At 43.8% G+C, this 16,539-nt stretch overlaps 1 protein-coding gene across 4 annotated transcripts in view; it reads left to right on the top strand.

Annotated features, from left to right (window-relative positions):
- Positions 1 to 324: 324 nt before the first annotated feature.
- ADCY2 (adenylate cyclase 2) overlaps positions 325 to 16,539 on the top strand; it is a 401,614-nt gene continuing 385,399 nt past the window's right edge. The window contains exon 1 of one of the 4 annotated variants that reach the window (XM_073238029.1): positions 325 to 607. In XM_073238029.1, the coding sequence (XP_073094130.1) occupies positions 530 to 607 (78 nt within the window). In that variant the 5' untranslated portion in view covers positions 325 to 529. Of the gene's footprint in view, positions 608 to 1,148; positions 1,543 to 16,539 lie in introns of those variants that run through there. The other 3 variants (XR_005063085.2, XM_037024865.2, XM_037024862.2) reach the window with 3 other exon arrangements.

The following is a 16,539-nucleotide window of genomic DNA, read 5'->3' as shown; positions in this document are numbered from 1 at the left end:
CCAGACGACACCGGAGAAGGACGACCCCTCCAGAAGGGTGAGCTCCTTTGGAGAGCGCCCTTGAGCTCCTTGGTCCCCCAAGGCCAGCACCAGCGTTCTCGCCGACCTGGCGTGGCGGGAGGGGACGCTGCGCCGCCGCGGCTGCCCCCACGCGGCTGCAGCCCAGCCTCTGCGTTTCCTGCGCCGAGTACCCCACGGTGGCGTGGAAGGGGCGAATGCCCGAGCGACCCCGCCCGCCCCGGCAGCTCTCCTGGCGCGCCATCCCCGCCAGGCAGGGGGGGCCTGGCAGGAGCGTTACGAGCCAGAGGCGCCCCTTATCCTCCGATACGGAACACCTCGGCCCGCCGGGCTCCCCCCAAGTGCGGCTTAATCTGAAAGTGCAGGGCGCAAGTGCGGCTGCCTACCCGCGGACGTGGCGGGGGTACAGCGTTCAACTACAGCCGCTTCTCCGCCAGGGCGCATTTGGGGCTTTCCCTGCCCTCTGTGACTATGGAAAGAAGCCTGGGAACCCCATCCCCGCTGCGCTGAGATGCAGAGGCGGGTGGGAAACCCCTACCCACAAAGGGGGGACGGAGGGAAGGAGAACCTCCTCCCCCGGGCTCCCCAGGTAGTGAAAACCGGTAACCTCTACCGTCTCGTGTGTGGGGGAAGGCCCTGTGGGGTGGGGAGGTCTGCCTGCTGAGCTCTGAAGAGTGGAGAGTGTGGGGGCGCTCCCCTCAGCCTACTAAGAGGTGAGGGACTGGAGAGTGGGGTGCCCCTCCCGCTGCGCTTTGAGCTGGGGAGAGGAAGCCAGAAGCCCCCGCATCCTCTGAGCGAAGTGGGAAGTGTGTATGTTGGGGAACAGAGTGGGAACCCCGGGCTGTGCTCAGATAGGGCGGGGAGGAGGTGGGCCACGCTGCGGCTGCTGGGGGGGAGGCGGAAGGAGGGGTGTCCCCCTCTGGGGCGCGGCCGGTGCGCCCCTGCGCCCCCCCCCGCGCCAGCCGAGCCCCGCCGTGCAGCGCCTGGCCGTCGGGGGGCGGCGGGGGGCGGAGGCCCGGCGGAGCGACGCGCGGGAGGAGGAGGCGGGCCGAGGGCCCCGCTCGCACCCGCCCCCTCCCGCGCTGTGGCGGCAGCGGCGGCGCCGGGAGCTGCCCCCGAGGCCGCCGCCCGGCCCCCGCCCGCGCGTCAGCGCGCCCAGCTCGGGGCGCCGAGCTCCGCCTGCCCGAGGCCCCTGCGCGCGGCTCCGAGCGCGGGCAGCTGAGCGGCGCGGCGCGGCGCGGCGCGGGGGTGGGACGCGGGCGGCGAGCCCCGACCGGGCGCGCGGCGGGCGTCCCGCGAGCCGCTCCGATGTGGCGGGAGGCGATGCGGCGGCGCCGCTACCTGCGGGACCGCGCCGAGGCGGCGGCGGGCGGCGGCGGCGGCGGCGGGCTGCAGCGGTCCCGGGACTGGCTGTACGAGTCCTACTACTGCATGAGCCAGCAGCACCCGCTCATCGTCTTCCTGCTGCTCATCGTCATGGGCGCCTGCCTCGCCCTGCTCGCCGTCTTCTTCGCGCTCCGGCTGGTGAGTGGCCTCCCTGCGCCCCCCGCCGCGGGCGGTCGGGTCCCGGCCCAGAGGGAACCACCCCGCCGCGGCGCGTCCCGCCCGGGGCGGCCTCGGCCCGCCGCAACCTGGCTTCCTGCCTGCCCGCCACCGGCCGGCTCGGGCTTGGGCTGCGGGCAGAAGAAAAGTTTCCTTGGAAGGTTCTGCTCAAAATAAAGTTGCCAGGGTGTGCTCCAGGTGGACGGGCAACGGAGTGTGATTTTTGCATCGCTGCGCCCTCCACCCGGCGCCGCTGCCGGCAACATCTGCTCGAATAGGTGTCATTACCACTCCACCCCCGGGCTGCTCGGGGAGGCCACTGCACGGCCCCTGAGGCGGCTTTTAGTTTGGATGGGACTTCGTTTCACTCTGTAAGAAGCCCGTCTTGGGAAAGTGGTTAATGGCGAGGAAAATGCAAAGAAGTATATAGTATTATAGATCTTTGCCTTTAAATCCGTGTGTATGTAGCCCCACAGAAAGATAGGGGGTATCGACTTGAGAATCTTTATCCTCAGATTCTGCAAGTAACGAGCGCCAGTGAACCACTGCTTTCCTGTTTCTGGAGAGGGAGTTCGTCGTGTTCACTGTTTTGTATAGGTTATTTAAGTGGATTTCATCACTAGGAGCATAATGCAACTCAACAGCTGATGTCAGTTTTGCCAATTTATATTTTTCAAGCAGAAATCCTTGGCTCGCTCCCTTGAGCAGTGAGGGGAAATCTGTAGATGGCGGTAAACTTCCTTCCTGTTACGGATCGTTCTGTTTGTGTGGTTTAAACTTTTGCACTGCCTGTATATGTATGTGCAGATTCTGTGCCAAGGATCGATTATCCAGCAAGATAATTTTGGTCAGTGGTTGATCTGGAGATGTCTCCACTGAATGATGTTATTTTTAGCTTACAATAGAAATGTGCACTTACATTCATGTCCATGAACAAGTGATGTTTGATTGTATTTCATCAAAAGTGCAAAATAGCTGTCTTTGGTATTTGGCAACTGGTTTCTGATATCCTGAGCCAGATGGTGCTCAAATATTATGCCTGGGAAAACTTGTTATCTTCATTGGGCTCTTTAAAAATAAAGTTTTCTTTTCCCCTATCAGCACCCAAAGGTGCTGCCTTCTGATGGAATTCAGTAAGGTAAAAATAAAAAATAGAATGTAGCAGATCATCATGCCGCAAACTGGATTTTATACTGTAAAACAGCACAGAGCGCCCTTCCATCCTGTGTTTTGAAGCAGCCTGGATGGGCTCCCTGGATGGGCATGTTTCTCTTCACCACTTTCCCCAGTGAAAAGGACTTGGAGAGTGGCAGCTGCTCAGTCTCACTGGCATTCATGGTCTCTAAAAACCATCCCCTTTTCATTCCAGTACTTGGGAAGAAAACACATCAGTTTTCCTGTGGAAATCTGTTCTGCCAGGACATTGCTACTGTGATTCTTTTGAATCTGAAATTCAAACCGGCTCGCTCATTCTCCTCTAATGGGAGAGGAGGAGCAGGTGATAGCCTATTTATAGCGCCATTAATATGGTTAAAGACATGTGTGGAGTTCTTACCTCCCCAACACATACCACTTTGTTTTCTATGATACAGATCTCTAATTTCTTAAACCTGGTTAATAGAGACCTTCTGGAATGGGTTGATCAGAGATTCAGTGTAGTCGAACTAAAAGCACTGTTCTCATTTGTCTTTGACCTTTGTTTTTATGTTTTTTTTTACACAATTTATGTTCCATTTCACATGATGCAGATAGCTTCTATAAGGTTGATCCAGGCAGCTTTACTTTTCCTTGATAAGTCAGTCATTTCCACACTTTCCTGGCATTCAGCTGAATCGTTTTAAATACAAAGCGGTTACTCCCATGGTGTGGCTGTAGCGCAGGATGAGGTCCAGAGACAGTGGAATGGATCCTGATCTTGGCTCTGTCTGACCCGTGCTCTAACTACTATACAATTCCTTCCAGGCAATGAGCAGGGCAGAAATGTTACAGAATCAGGGAGGTGATCGGTCTGGTGGAAAGGCTACCTTCAGTGGGGGACAGGGGCTGCAGGACTGGGTAGGGAGTGGGAAATGTGTGAGAGGAACAGCTGTAGGCTCTGAAACTGGACCTTAGAAGGCCTGGGGCAAGTCTGAGCTCTGGATGGCTCATTTCTATCTTGCTTTCAGTAGTATTATAAATGGCAGTTCCAATTTCCAAAAATTGTTCTCCATCTAGAAAATCAAAGATGGTTGGGGTAGAAGTGTTGAAATATGGGACGGCCACAGAGTCCTGTTCACAGGAGTGGGGAGTGTTCCATTCTCAGGCTTACCAGGTGTGGCTTCGAGGGGACCTACCTCAGGAGATGGGAACAGCTGCTTGGGGCTGGGCCCAGGTTTCCACCTTCCAGCATTTTACTAGAATAGCTGGGCTCTGATGTAATTCAGGAGCTCAGCAGATCTATTTTTGCTGCCTAAAATCTTGGACATGTTCCTTTTTTCCCATAAGTCTGCCTGATTTTGATTTCCATTAGACTTCCATCAGTTCTGGTAACAGAAAAAGTCTGGCAATTTTCTTAAAGCACATCGATAGTCTCCTAGAACATTTGGATCACAAAATGATCTTAGCATCATCCAAGCACATGGTGATTTTTTTGCTATATGTAATTGTATGAAGTGATTTGAAATATTGATGAAAAATAAAAAAGTATGCTTTGTCTTGACTTATTTCTCTGATTGGCATTATTCACAAACTGATTTCACTTAATTTCAATCTGTGGTCGGTCCATGATTTTGCATTGTTGATCACAAAGTTGAAGTAATTTCAAAATATTTTTATGGTACTATGAAAATAAATTCTGAGTTGAAATTCATATTGCTTAACTTCTGCACAGTGAACTACTAAATAGGTTTTATCCCATGTTTGTTAAGGATTATCTAGACACGAAACAAGGAAATTGAACACATGATAGTGTATCTTGAAATTTAATATTGTTTAATAATGTGACCTATTATAAATAAAATATTTACAAGTATTGTTTTAATGTTATATAATTAATATTTTAATAAAACAAAAAAATATTTTCTGTAGCTTATCATGGACATTTTTAATGATAGTGCAGGCATGATGAGCAAAATAAAGTTGACTACTGGCATCAAAACATGGAACTAATGAGACCAAATTTTAAGTTCTAAGTCTTTTGAAATCCCTTCTCAGGACAGGTTCTCATTACTAAACATGTGCAAACTCTTTCTCAGAATTAAATCCTCCCTCATTTATTATGTCCAAAATCAAAATCAGCTAGTTTTTCTCCAAATTGGCCTGCCTTGTTAGGAAGGGTTGACAAAAGCTTTTTTTTAGTTTATCAAAATGCCAGCCGACTCCAGTCAGATTTGTTTTGGCTAAAATTTATGATTAGAAATATTATTTCAACTGGAATAGAAATATTTTATTTCCATAAATTTTAAATAGATATTGCAATAAGTAGATTGTTTTGGTATGATACTGAGATCCATATGACTATACACTTTTATTAAATATATAATACATATGATTTTAGCTGAGAATATCATCTACCTCTTGCTTTTACTGTGATTTGGTCTGCAAGGTCTTTGAAGCAATAGCTGTATTTTTCATTACAAATTAACTTTCCAGCACCAGGGTTTTTTTCTAGGGGTAGCTATATCAGGGTGTTTCTTCTATCTGTACATGGAGAAAGATCTTAATTCTTCCAAAACAAACTCAATCACTGTAGAGGGACATTGACTTTATTATTCCAGACAATATGCCAGCGCCCCCAGTGGGTGGACGATGTCAGTGGGGAGAAGTTGTCCCATCTGGGTGGGTGGAAGGCTGGAGAAGGCAAATAAATATATCTGACATCTCATCTAAGGAGCAGGAAATTCTGTGCATACTTTCTCTAGTCTCATAACTCTGGGGGTGGCAGGGCACAGTGCATGTTCTTAGGAATTGGAGTAGAGGCAGCTAAAGATAAGACTTCCTGCAAATTTCTATGCATGCAGGAAAATCTTTTTGGCAGGTGTTTGTAATTTGCAACTAGTATCCATTCATTTTATAATTTAACTGTGGTACAAACAAAAGACACAAGAAAAAACTAATTTTCTGCAGGAAAGGTAGTTGCAATTTAGAGAGCTAGCAAGAAAGGCTTTGGATGCATCCTTTGGATATTAGAATGCATAACTAAATATGTGCACAGTACCTTGTTATAATTAAATATATTCACAGTACTTGTCATTATGCTGTACCTGGTATAATGGTTAAGAGTATCTGTCTGTGTTGCCATTTTGGCTTTGTCCCTTTCCATCTCTGTGACCTTGGACAGATTGCTTAACTTCTCTGTGCTCCAGTTTTCTTGTTTGTAAAATGGAATGGTACCTGCCTTCTAATGTAATGGTCCACATTAGTATGCATGAAGCGCATAGAATAATGCTTGGCATAGAACACACCTCCAGAAACTGTTGTCCTTAGTGGGTCTTCTTAGTTGTATTTTGATTATTGGCTATGAAAGAGCAAGTAGTTCCTTTAGAGTTGGGAGAGTGCTCATTTTAAGAGGAAGAAAATGAGACCGAGAGAGGTAAGCACATTTCTTCAGGGTCATACAGTTGCAGTGCTGGGACCAGCTGCAGGGTATTGACCTTCCCTGGTGAGCTTTCCCAGAGATCACTGCAGGCCTAGAATTCCCAGCTCTGAACCTGGCACAATAGCAGTTTCCTTGCTGACATTTCATACTGATACGAATGTTCTCAGCCTTCATTCTGATACGAATGTTCTCAGCCTTCATTCTGTATCATGAAGTTGCATTTCAATTGTTGCTCTTTCAGTGTCAAAAGAGCCTGGCTCCTCATAGGTCATTGAGGTGGGCATCATCTATTCTCACTTTGCTGAATATTCCCAGTGTCTTCCCATTAAGCAGAGGACCCATTTGTAGCTTTGCTTTTATTGTCTGAGGAGTCCCTGACATAAGCACTGTGCTGGGTGAAACCCATTCCTGTTGAAATATACGTGTGTGTGTGTGTGTGTGTGTGTGTGACATTTACTGATTCTGATAGTTTTAAACCAACCATTCTATTTGAAAGGTAATAACACTGTTAGAGCTGATTTATTACTCTGTTAAAGGAGTTTTATGGTTGCATTAATCTCTTTGATATGTCTGATCAGTAATTGCTAGTGATAGGAGAGCCAAAGTGAGGTGTTGGTGCAGAATTTACTGATTCACTAGCCCTTTCTGCAGCTTGATTTTGGCATGGGCTCTGTCCACTGGACTTCACTCATGCCTTCCTCTCTGATATTTACCCAGGCCTGCTGGGGCCAGCCCTGGGATTGGCATCCCCCCAGAAGGCGCCCCACCCTAAGCAGTCTGTTTCTGCCACACCGAAGTGACCCCTTAATCTACCCTTTATCTCCTGAGATGGTCTATCACCTTGGAACCCCAGGGCTGAGAGCATCTGCAGCTTTGCAGCATTCCCTATGGTCCCCTTACCTAAAGGCCTCCTTGTCTCTGAACGGCAGATTCAGTTTCTCCTTCTTGAGCTTAAACAGCCCAGCTTTTATTGCGCATTCCTATCTGGATTCTTTTCTGCCTCTGATGCCTGCAAAGCCCAGGAACTGGACAAAAATCATTTAAATGGTACATTACTGTCATCTGACATTCAAAATAGTTTTGTGAGTTTGTCTTGTCCCCTCAACTAGTTGTTAGCTCTTTCGGGGAAGAGATGTAGCACTCCCTGTGTGTTTAACACAGCATTTACACAGCACCAACCTTATTGCAGGTGTTTAATTAACATATTTGGAATTTCTCGGTATAGGTATGTTTTCCATAGCAGCTGTCATTTCCAACATGTAGCTACTGGTTAGGAGCACAAAACTTTGGTTGGTAAACCTGGATCCAGGTCTCAATTTTGCCACCTAGTCTGTGTTCCTGACAAATTAGTTTATCTGTAGTAGCCTCAATTACTTCATCTGTGAAATAAAATGAATAACACAAGCAAGCTCAGGGAGCTCTGTTGGGAATCCAGTGCAGTAGATCACGTGAGCATTTAGTACAGTGTCGGGTGCATATTGTACCCAAAGCAAATGTAGGTCATTGTTATTATATTTGTCCCACAGAGCGTTCTCCTTATCAGAGTCTCCCGTAGATGTATTTCTGGCTGAAAACTTTATGAGTTCTAGGATTTTTAAACCTGGGTATGAAAGAGCAGGGCATGGATTTCTATTCATGTGATAGATGGGCCTGTAACTTTGAGTTGTTATAAAGAGAAACATGGAGAAGCAAGTAGTTTAATTAAAAGTCACCTTGTGACATAAGTTTACCATTCTCCAGCATGAAAATTCTTGCCAAGCTGACATTTATATAGACCTTCGTATTTTTTGATGTTGTTCGCTTTGGGTATTGGCACATAAAATTACCAAGAGTAGTAAGATACTTAACATGCATTTCCTTGCTGTCAACCAAGAATTGACACACACCTGGCTATTCTGCTTTGCAACCACCAGGTACATTTGGGAGGGGAGAAAAGGCCAGTTGAGTCATCTTGCATGTTTGGTCCTTTTGACCAAAGTAAGACTTTGCATTAGTTGCCTCAGTGCCCTTTTTGTTTAAGGATACAATAAAAAATCCCAAACAAGGGTAAAGGAGAGGTTCAGATGAAGATTTCATTAGTCCAACTGTTGCTGTCAATGTTATAAACAGTTCTTTTGGTTCATTTTTACTTGGGCTTACACTTCTGTCTCCAGGAGCCAGACAGGTGAGAGAGTAAAATTCCAACTTGAAAAATCATTGTGAATAGCTGTGCTGGTCAGTTTTTTTGACTCTGCCAATGGTTCTAGAACAATGGTGCCAAGGCAGAGAGGATGAGAATACAGCCCTGGGTACAGCTCTTAGGGGTGAAGAAGGCCAGTTATATATCAAAGTCAAACCAAGACACTTTGAGAAAACTTGGTGCTCAAATGGGAATTTTTGGTTATAAACACAATTAAAATATATTTGAATGAATAATTTATTGTATTTGAAACATATAGACATAAAGGACTTTAGCTGCTTTTTAGAACATTGAAATTCCTGATATTTTTCAAGATAGTTATGATTGTCTGAGAGAATCCTATGGATAAATCAGGCCTATAAGGTCATCCCCCTACAGAAAGTTCCTGGTAGAGAAGGTGGTGGATCGACACTTTCCTAATAGGAGTCCTGATTACAGGGTCTTGGAATTAGGATTCCTATCCATTCCACCAATGTCCTTTACTATTCTGCAGACATGATAATGTTGGGATATTACAACTAGGATGAGCCCGACCTCAAGGGTGCTGGCTTTCATTCTTGTGTGCTAACCCCCAAGATTGAATTATTGTATATGTGTCTTAAATGTCCCATTATAATTTCTTAAAAGCTATATGAAAAGTAAAGTGCAAAATAAATAACATCTCAAGCTACTAGTAAATAAAATTTTAGGCTAGTTCATTTTTAGAACCAATAAAAGCTATTGATGTTAAAAATTCAGAGGATAGAGCAATCAAATACAAATGAAAGAGATAATGAAAACATGTTAACATACATAGTTCAAACTCATAGTAGACTTAATGTCTAATCCCTTCCCATCACTGACTTGTAGTTAATTCAAACATAAGGTGTCCATGTTCTTCGGAATTGGACTGTAGGTACACAAATGGGATTTATCATTTGATTTCTTTGATTAATCTTTGATTCTCAATCACAATCCTCATTAATCTCTATCTGGCCTGTTTGTTTATTTATACTGAAGTAAACACCCATGACCCTAGTCCAAAGTGGAATATTTCTTGTATTTCTGTCTGAATGCTGCATGTGTCCTTTTCCCTACCTACCTCAAAAGTAAACTTCATAGTGCACTTTTTGTCTGTCACTCTCTTGTTCTTATTTTTGTTCATTTTATAATACACACCCACCCACACCCACACATGGTGTGAGGCATTGGTCAAGATCTTCTTACATATTTTTTTTCCTAGTGGAGAATTAATTTTTACCAGTCTGTTTTAGTTACTTCTTTCCACATATCTGTCATATATCAAAATTCCATATGTGAGTGGTTTGTTATAGGCTATCTATTATTTTCTGTTGGCTAAGTTGTTTTTATCCCTGTAGTACTGTGTGTGCGTGCACACACACACACATAGTATAATTACTAAAGCATTATACTAAGTATTTATAGCAAATAGGGCAAATAGCAGTCAACCCGTTTAAAAGTTTCTTGGTTACCCTTGACCTTTGGTGCTTCCATTTAACTGTATAGTCACCTTATGTCAACCTCCATATTAAAAAAACTGAGCTGGGACTTTGTTAGTGTCTTGATGAATCTACTGATTCATTGCTAAGAAGTGATATTTTATATTAAATTTTTCCATCCATGAACATGGGCTATCTCTCCATTCATGTTCTTCAGTAAAGTTTTATAATTTCTATATACTGTTCTTATTCCTCCATCTAAAAAGGTATCTTGTAGTCTGTTGCTTGCTGTCATATACTTTGACAACTTGTTATCATATCCTTTTTATAACAAGGGTACACACAGATTCTTTCAGGTTTGCTACACAGATAATCATGTCATCTATAAATAATGAGAGTTTTATTCTTTCCTTTCCCATATTAAGGCCTTTACTTGTTTATGTTTCGGTACTGTTTAGGAACTCAAATATGATACTGACAGAGCTGGTGATCATGGGTACCCTTGCCTCTTACCTCATTTTAAAGAGAGATCCTTCATAGTTTATCTGTTAGGATGATGTTGGTTTTTTAAGATACCCTATAAGATTCTCTGTTATTCTGTTTTACAAAGATGTTTAAATATGATTAGGTGTTGAATTTTTACCAAAAGGAGGTGATCATAAGCTTTTTTAGTTTTTTTTAAATTTGTCAATGCAATAAGTAATAATTGTAGGTTTTCTAACATTACAGCATTTTAAAATTCTTGAGACATACTCGGTTTTCCTGATATCCCTTATAAAATGTTGGATGTGATGTGTTAACATTTTGCTTAAGAGTTTTGCAAATAGGCTCTTTGGTGAAATGAGTTTGGAGTATCTCTTTACCAAACTGTCATTAAAAAAAAAAAAGTTTTGCTAGTGTTATAAAATAAATTAGGGAGTATGCCTTCTTTTTTCAGTTTTCTAAAAAAGTTTAAGAATTTTTACTACTTTGGGAAGAGATTATAGAATTTGCCTAGAAAACTAGCTGATCTTGTGGCTTTATTTGTAGGGAGGTTTTAAAATTTCCACTTCAGTGTCTTTGGTAGTAATAGGATTATTTAGTATTTCTAATTTTATTTCTTGAGTCAGTTTCAGTTAGGTTTTTCTAGAAATTTTTGTATTTCATCCAAACTCAAATTTAATGGCATACATTTGATAATATTGTTCTCATTTTGACATGTCCATATACTCTATCTTTGGAATTTACCTTACTTAACTCATCAGATGTCTATTTTGTTTTAGTGTTTTCAAGAACCAACCTTTGTCTTTGTGGATCCTATTGCATTTTTGTTTTCTATTTTATTTATTTCTGTTCTAATCTTTATTATCTCATATTGGTTAGAACATACTAGATTATGCTATGGAAACAAACAATTTGAAAATCTCTGTGACTTAACACAACAGAGTGTCTATTTTGCTCAGGGTACACAGTAAATATGAGGAGTCAGCAGGGGGCTTGCTCATGGCATTCCTGCAGGGACCAAGGATTTAGGAAGTTGCATCCCAGAACATGCTTCCTTCTTTGATTGCTATACCAGGGAAGAAAAGAGTGCTTCAGTGTGTTACTACTGGCGATTAACACTTTCCACGTGAAAGTGACCATCACTTTCACTCACTTTTCATTGGTCAGAGTAAGTATTCTAGTACTGCAAAGTTTAGTGACTAAGAACCACAACATCGTGTATTTGCCCCCAGTTTGGGCAGGTTCGGTTGTGGCAGTTCATCCTTGAACCATGCATCAGCTAGGGTGGCTTGAAGGCTGGGAACTGGCATCCTGTTCTTTGCAGGCCTGCTCACTTACATTGCCTGGTGCATTGCTGGCGGGCAGCGGCATTTCCCTTGGAGCTGTTGGCTGGAACACCTTCGTGTGGCCTTTCCACATGGTTACTTGTTTTCCTCATGGTATAGTACCTGGATTCCAAGAATGATGACCCTAAAAACACAGATGGACTTCTCCTGTCTCTGAAGTCAAATAACCCCAGTTCCTCCACCGTCTGTGAGATGTCACATAGATGAACCCAAGTTCAATGGACAGAGACATAGGACCTCACTTGAGGGGAATGTCAGTCACATATGAGATGGGACGTAATGTGTTCCACATGTGTGGAGAATACAGTTTGTATGCTTGGAAGGAGGATCTATCCATTAGCTTGTAACAAACCACCCCAAAATTGAACAGATTGGAATAATGACTCTTTTTATTTAGCTCACACTCCTGCGGGTCAGCTCTTGGTTTTGACTGAGCTGCTCAGCTGATCTTGCTGGTCTCTCTCATGTTTGTGGGGTCAGCTGGCAGGTCAAATGGTGGCTGGATTCATCTGACATGGCCTTACCTACGTGTGTGGCCACTTGGCAGGCTGTCAGCTAGCACCGTTGGATGGGGTGATGGGGTCACTGGGCTGCCTGTCTCCCGTATTTACCAGGCTAGCCCAAGCTCCTTTGCGCCGAGTTCACAGCATTCTAAAGGGCAGTGAGGAGGAGGGGAGCCTGGTACCCAGTACCTAAGCATTTTCAGGCCTTTGTGTCATGCAGCCGTCATCAGATTGGCAAGGCTACTGGCAGTGTGGGAGAGGATTGCTACAGGGCATGGACACAGGGCAGGGAATTAGTGCAACCAGTTTTGCTGACAAAAGCATAGCAGAGAGGTGATCTCCAGTGTTAACCAGCCCTCATCACTACCACAGTCCACCTACCTGGTCACCCATATTTAAATACCCCCTCCTGAAAAAATGTACACCTACTCCTTTCCCAAGAGAGACAGTCCAAAAGCCCCATTCACTAATGGCAAGAGACTCAGAATCTAGGATCTCAGGAAAGGGCATGAATTGTTTAAAGGGAGTGCTGAGCAGTCATTTCTACATCAAGTCTGGATGTGGTTTCTCTTGATCTGGAGACCTGTGAGCCAAAAAGACTTGTTTTCAGCCACTTACCCAACATGCAAGGGATAACTGCTGTTAACTCTCCCTCTGTCCTGAGGGGAGAATGACACACTTTAGTTTCCATTCATAGCAATTTAAAATCCCCCAGGCAGGCAGCTCAAGGGTCCCTGGCCCTGGGATGGAGGCTCGCTTCTTCATGAGACCGAGGCTCTTGTCTCTTTATGTGTTGTTTTCTGTGGCCTCTGCTCCCTCCTTTTGTTTATCATCCTCTTGACAACATTTGGACTGAGTGTTGGGATGTATTCCTTACTTGGGCACTGAGCAGATTATCTCCAACCATATATGACCATGCAGAGCACCCTTCGTGGGGGCTTCTTCATTTTTCACCTCCCAAATCTCAGGTAAGTGCCTCCTAAGGGCAGTTCTGACCTGGGCACATTCACCAATCTGACAATAGACCAGTTCAGCACAGTCTACTGCTTGTCTGCTGAGCACCGTATATACCTTTGTTAACTATGTTTTACTTCTAAAGAAAATAGCAAGACCATGCCTCTGCCTACTATGATGCAACATTTCTTTGTAGAACTGAAAATATACCAACCACTTCCCTAAAAGAGGATATCAAGGGTCATTTTTTTCCATTTTGATGATATTCATTTCTCTGCTAAGTAACAACCTCCTTTAAAAATCCTTTATCTTGAATACTTGGGTATAAAGGCTATGAATATGCTGTTAATATATCTCCTGTTATAGGGAAAAGGAGAAAGAAATGAATTATTTAATATGCACATGCACACACACACACAGATATATTCATACCAAACCAAGGAAGAAATATTTATAGCTACTGCCATCCTTAGTTCTACAGCTGCTCACATGGATGTAGCTGGTTTTTAACTTTCTTCCATTGTCCATTCCATAAGTCCTTTGCTCTGTGAAAGCATCTTATCCGATCATAGTTCTTGTCTGGTTGGGTGACATAAACAATCACTCCACATGGTACTTAGCAAATAGACAGGATTTATTGTTAGACATTTCCATGAACTTTTATCACAGGATATGGGAGTTCAAGAGACACCCTGACAATCTCCATTCTAGTCATCCTATTCCATGTCCATGTTGTGTATTGCAATCCAATTTCCCTTGATAGTCTCCATCACTTACTCCAGCCAGTATGGAAAACTCTTCTCTGCCCATTGCTTTAATGACATTAGTATCTTAGAGTGGCCAGATAGCAATCTCCATCTCCAGTTTAATGGAAACATTATTGAGTTCCCTGTTGGAGGCAGCCCTCCCTTGGCAACTAAGCCCTCTAAATTGGAACAGCCCAAATTTACAGGAATGGGAATTTGGACCTGTTGCTAGAGAATCATTACTAGAGCAGCTGTTCCTCTTTTCATGCCTTGATTCCCAGACCTGTGGGACATCAGTGCCAAAGGCTGGTTGTTAGAGCCTCTTCTGCATCCAGGAGGATATTCCTCCAGACCCACAGGGTATTGGCCTGCAAGCAGGCACCCTACCTCAGTCTTCGGAAGGTCATTCCCTCCTTCAATCAAGGAGGCTGCTTCAGGGGTATAGGAAACTGCGTAAGACAGTGAATTCCCAGAGCATGAGCTCATCAGCACACTGCATTTGCTGTACAATGAATGTTTCTGTCAGAGTGATGCTGAGGAAAACACCCAGTTAGAGATTATGCTATCGTGTAAGTCCACATGTGGTGATTTGGGTGGAAGTTTTGTCGACAGCTAAGCAAAACCCATATCCAGAGTAGGTTCAATGCAAGTGAGAATGAAGCACTGTACCTTCCATCACAGAAGTGGTCAACTACAATGACCTGCTATAGATGGCTGGCTAGTCCTCCAGAGAATGACACAGGGAGGAGGCTCAGAGTGACAGTGCTTCAGTTGTCTGCTTTTAGATGGCCCTAATGTATTTTGCAGAACCAGCTGTAATCCAGACCTGGGTTTTTATTTTCATTGGCAGATGGCCATAGAGGACCTTCTATGAGGACAGTAAGTGCAGATTCAGAGAGAGGGGAGGTTGTGCAGCATGGGTAGAGGCTCTGAGTGTGTTTGCTCATGCAACTTGTGCCTTCAGAGTTTGCGTGAGCACTAACTGTGCATGCCACCTTCCACTGAGGATGGGACACCACTGTGCATGTCTAATGCTTGGCCTGGCAGGCCACACAATGCTCTTTTAGTGCTGGGCATCTCAGATTGCATGGGGACTTGGTGGTGCATGGTTGCTATTTAGTTCCCTTTGACATCTGGTAATAAACCAGCAGCTGTTTCTCAAAAGGAGAATAACCATCTGCAGGATGATTCAGAAGTCTGGATGAAGCCTGTAATCCTGTGTGACTGAGGACTTGAGACGCGGACTGGCTCGGCTTCCACCTCCCAAATCGGGCACAAATTCCTCCTGTCCAGCTGAAACCAAGACCCATAGAGGGAAGGGGTTCTGAGAAATGTAACTCCCAGTAAAATCAAACTGACAAAAGAACAGTTCAGCTCAACTTTTGAAATGACCCATTCCCTCCAAGCACCACTCTAACTGCACATTGCAACTCTTATTCTTTTCAAAATGATGTTATTTCTTTTTTGATCCCAGTGTTAGAGTTGTGTATTTCATGTTACAAATATGTGATGTTTTTAACTTACGTTTTTGTTATAAGCTCCTATTTTAGAATTGCTGTGATCAAAGGAAATGGGTCTCTGATACCTCTTCTTTGAACATTATTTTGCATGTTGCCTAGTACATGATTATGAATATTCTATGTGCACTTGAGAAGAATATTGTTCCCTTTAAGGTTGGACATGGAATTCTGTATTTGTCATTTAGGTCAAGCTTGCTAATTATGATATTTAAGTTCTGTATCCTTTTTTATCCTGTTGCTGTTTTTGTTTTTTCTTGACCTATCAATAGCTGGCTGGAGCTGTTGAAATCTCTTGATAGATCAGTTTTCTTTTCTCTCAGTTCTTTACATTTTTTTGCTTTCTATAGATATAAATTTTTTTGGTATCATAAATCTACAATAACATGAAGAACATTATGTTTACTAGTCTCCCCCCTTCACCAAGTCCCCCCCACAAACCTCATTGCAGTGACTGTCCATCAGAGTAGTAAGATGCTTTAGAATCACTACTTGTCTTCTCTGTGTTGCACAGCCCTCCCCATGCCCCCCACCCACCACATTATACATGCTAATCGTAATGCCCCCTTTCTTTTTCCCTGCCCTTATCCTTCCCGTCCCACACATCCTCCCCAGTCCCTTTCCCTTTGGTAACTATTAGTCCATTCTTGGGTTCTGTGATTCTGCTGATGTTTTTTTCCTTCAGTTTTCCTTTGTACTTATACTCCATATATGAGTGACATCATTTGGTACTTGTCTTTCCCTGCCTGGCTTATTTCACTGAGCATAATACCCTCTAGCCCCACCCATGTTGTTGCAAATGGTAGGATTTGTTTTCTTCTTATGGCTGAATAATATTCCATTGTGTATATGTACCACATCTTCTTTATCCATTCAGCTACTGATGGACACCTAGGTTGCTTCCATTTCTTGGCTATTGTAAATAGTACTGTGATAAACATAGGGGTGCACCTGTCTTTTTCAAACTGGGCTGCTGTATTCTTAGGGCAAATTCCTAGAAGTCGAATTCCTGGGTCAAATGGTATTTCTATTTTGAGCTTTTTGAGGAACCTCCATATTGCTTTCCACAATGGTTGAGCTAATTTACATTCCCACCAGCAGTGTAGGAGGGTCCCCCTTTCTCCACAACCTCCCCAACATTTGTTGTTGTTTGTCTTTTGGATGGTAGCCATCCTTACTGGTATGAGGTGATATCTCATTGTGGTTTTAATTTACATTTCTCTGATGACAAGCAAT

This window comes from Manis javanica, chromosome 1 (genome assembly GCF_040802235.1).
Source record: "Manis javanica isolate MJ-LG chromosome 1, MJ_LKY, whole genome shotgun sequence".
NCBI lineage: Eukaryota > Metazoa > Chordata > Mammalia > Pholidota > Manidae > Manis > Manis javanica.
The sequence above is the reverse complement of the archived record's forward strand: the minus strand, read 5'-3'. Positions and strand labels throughout refer to the sequence as shown.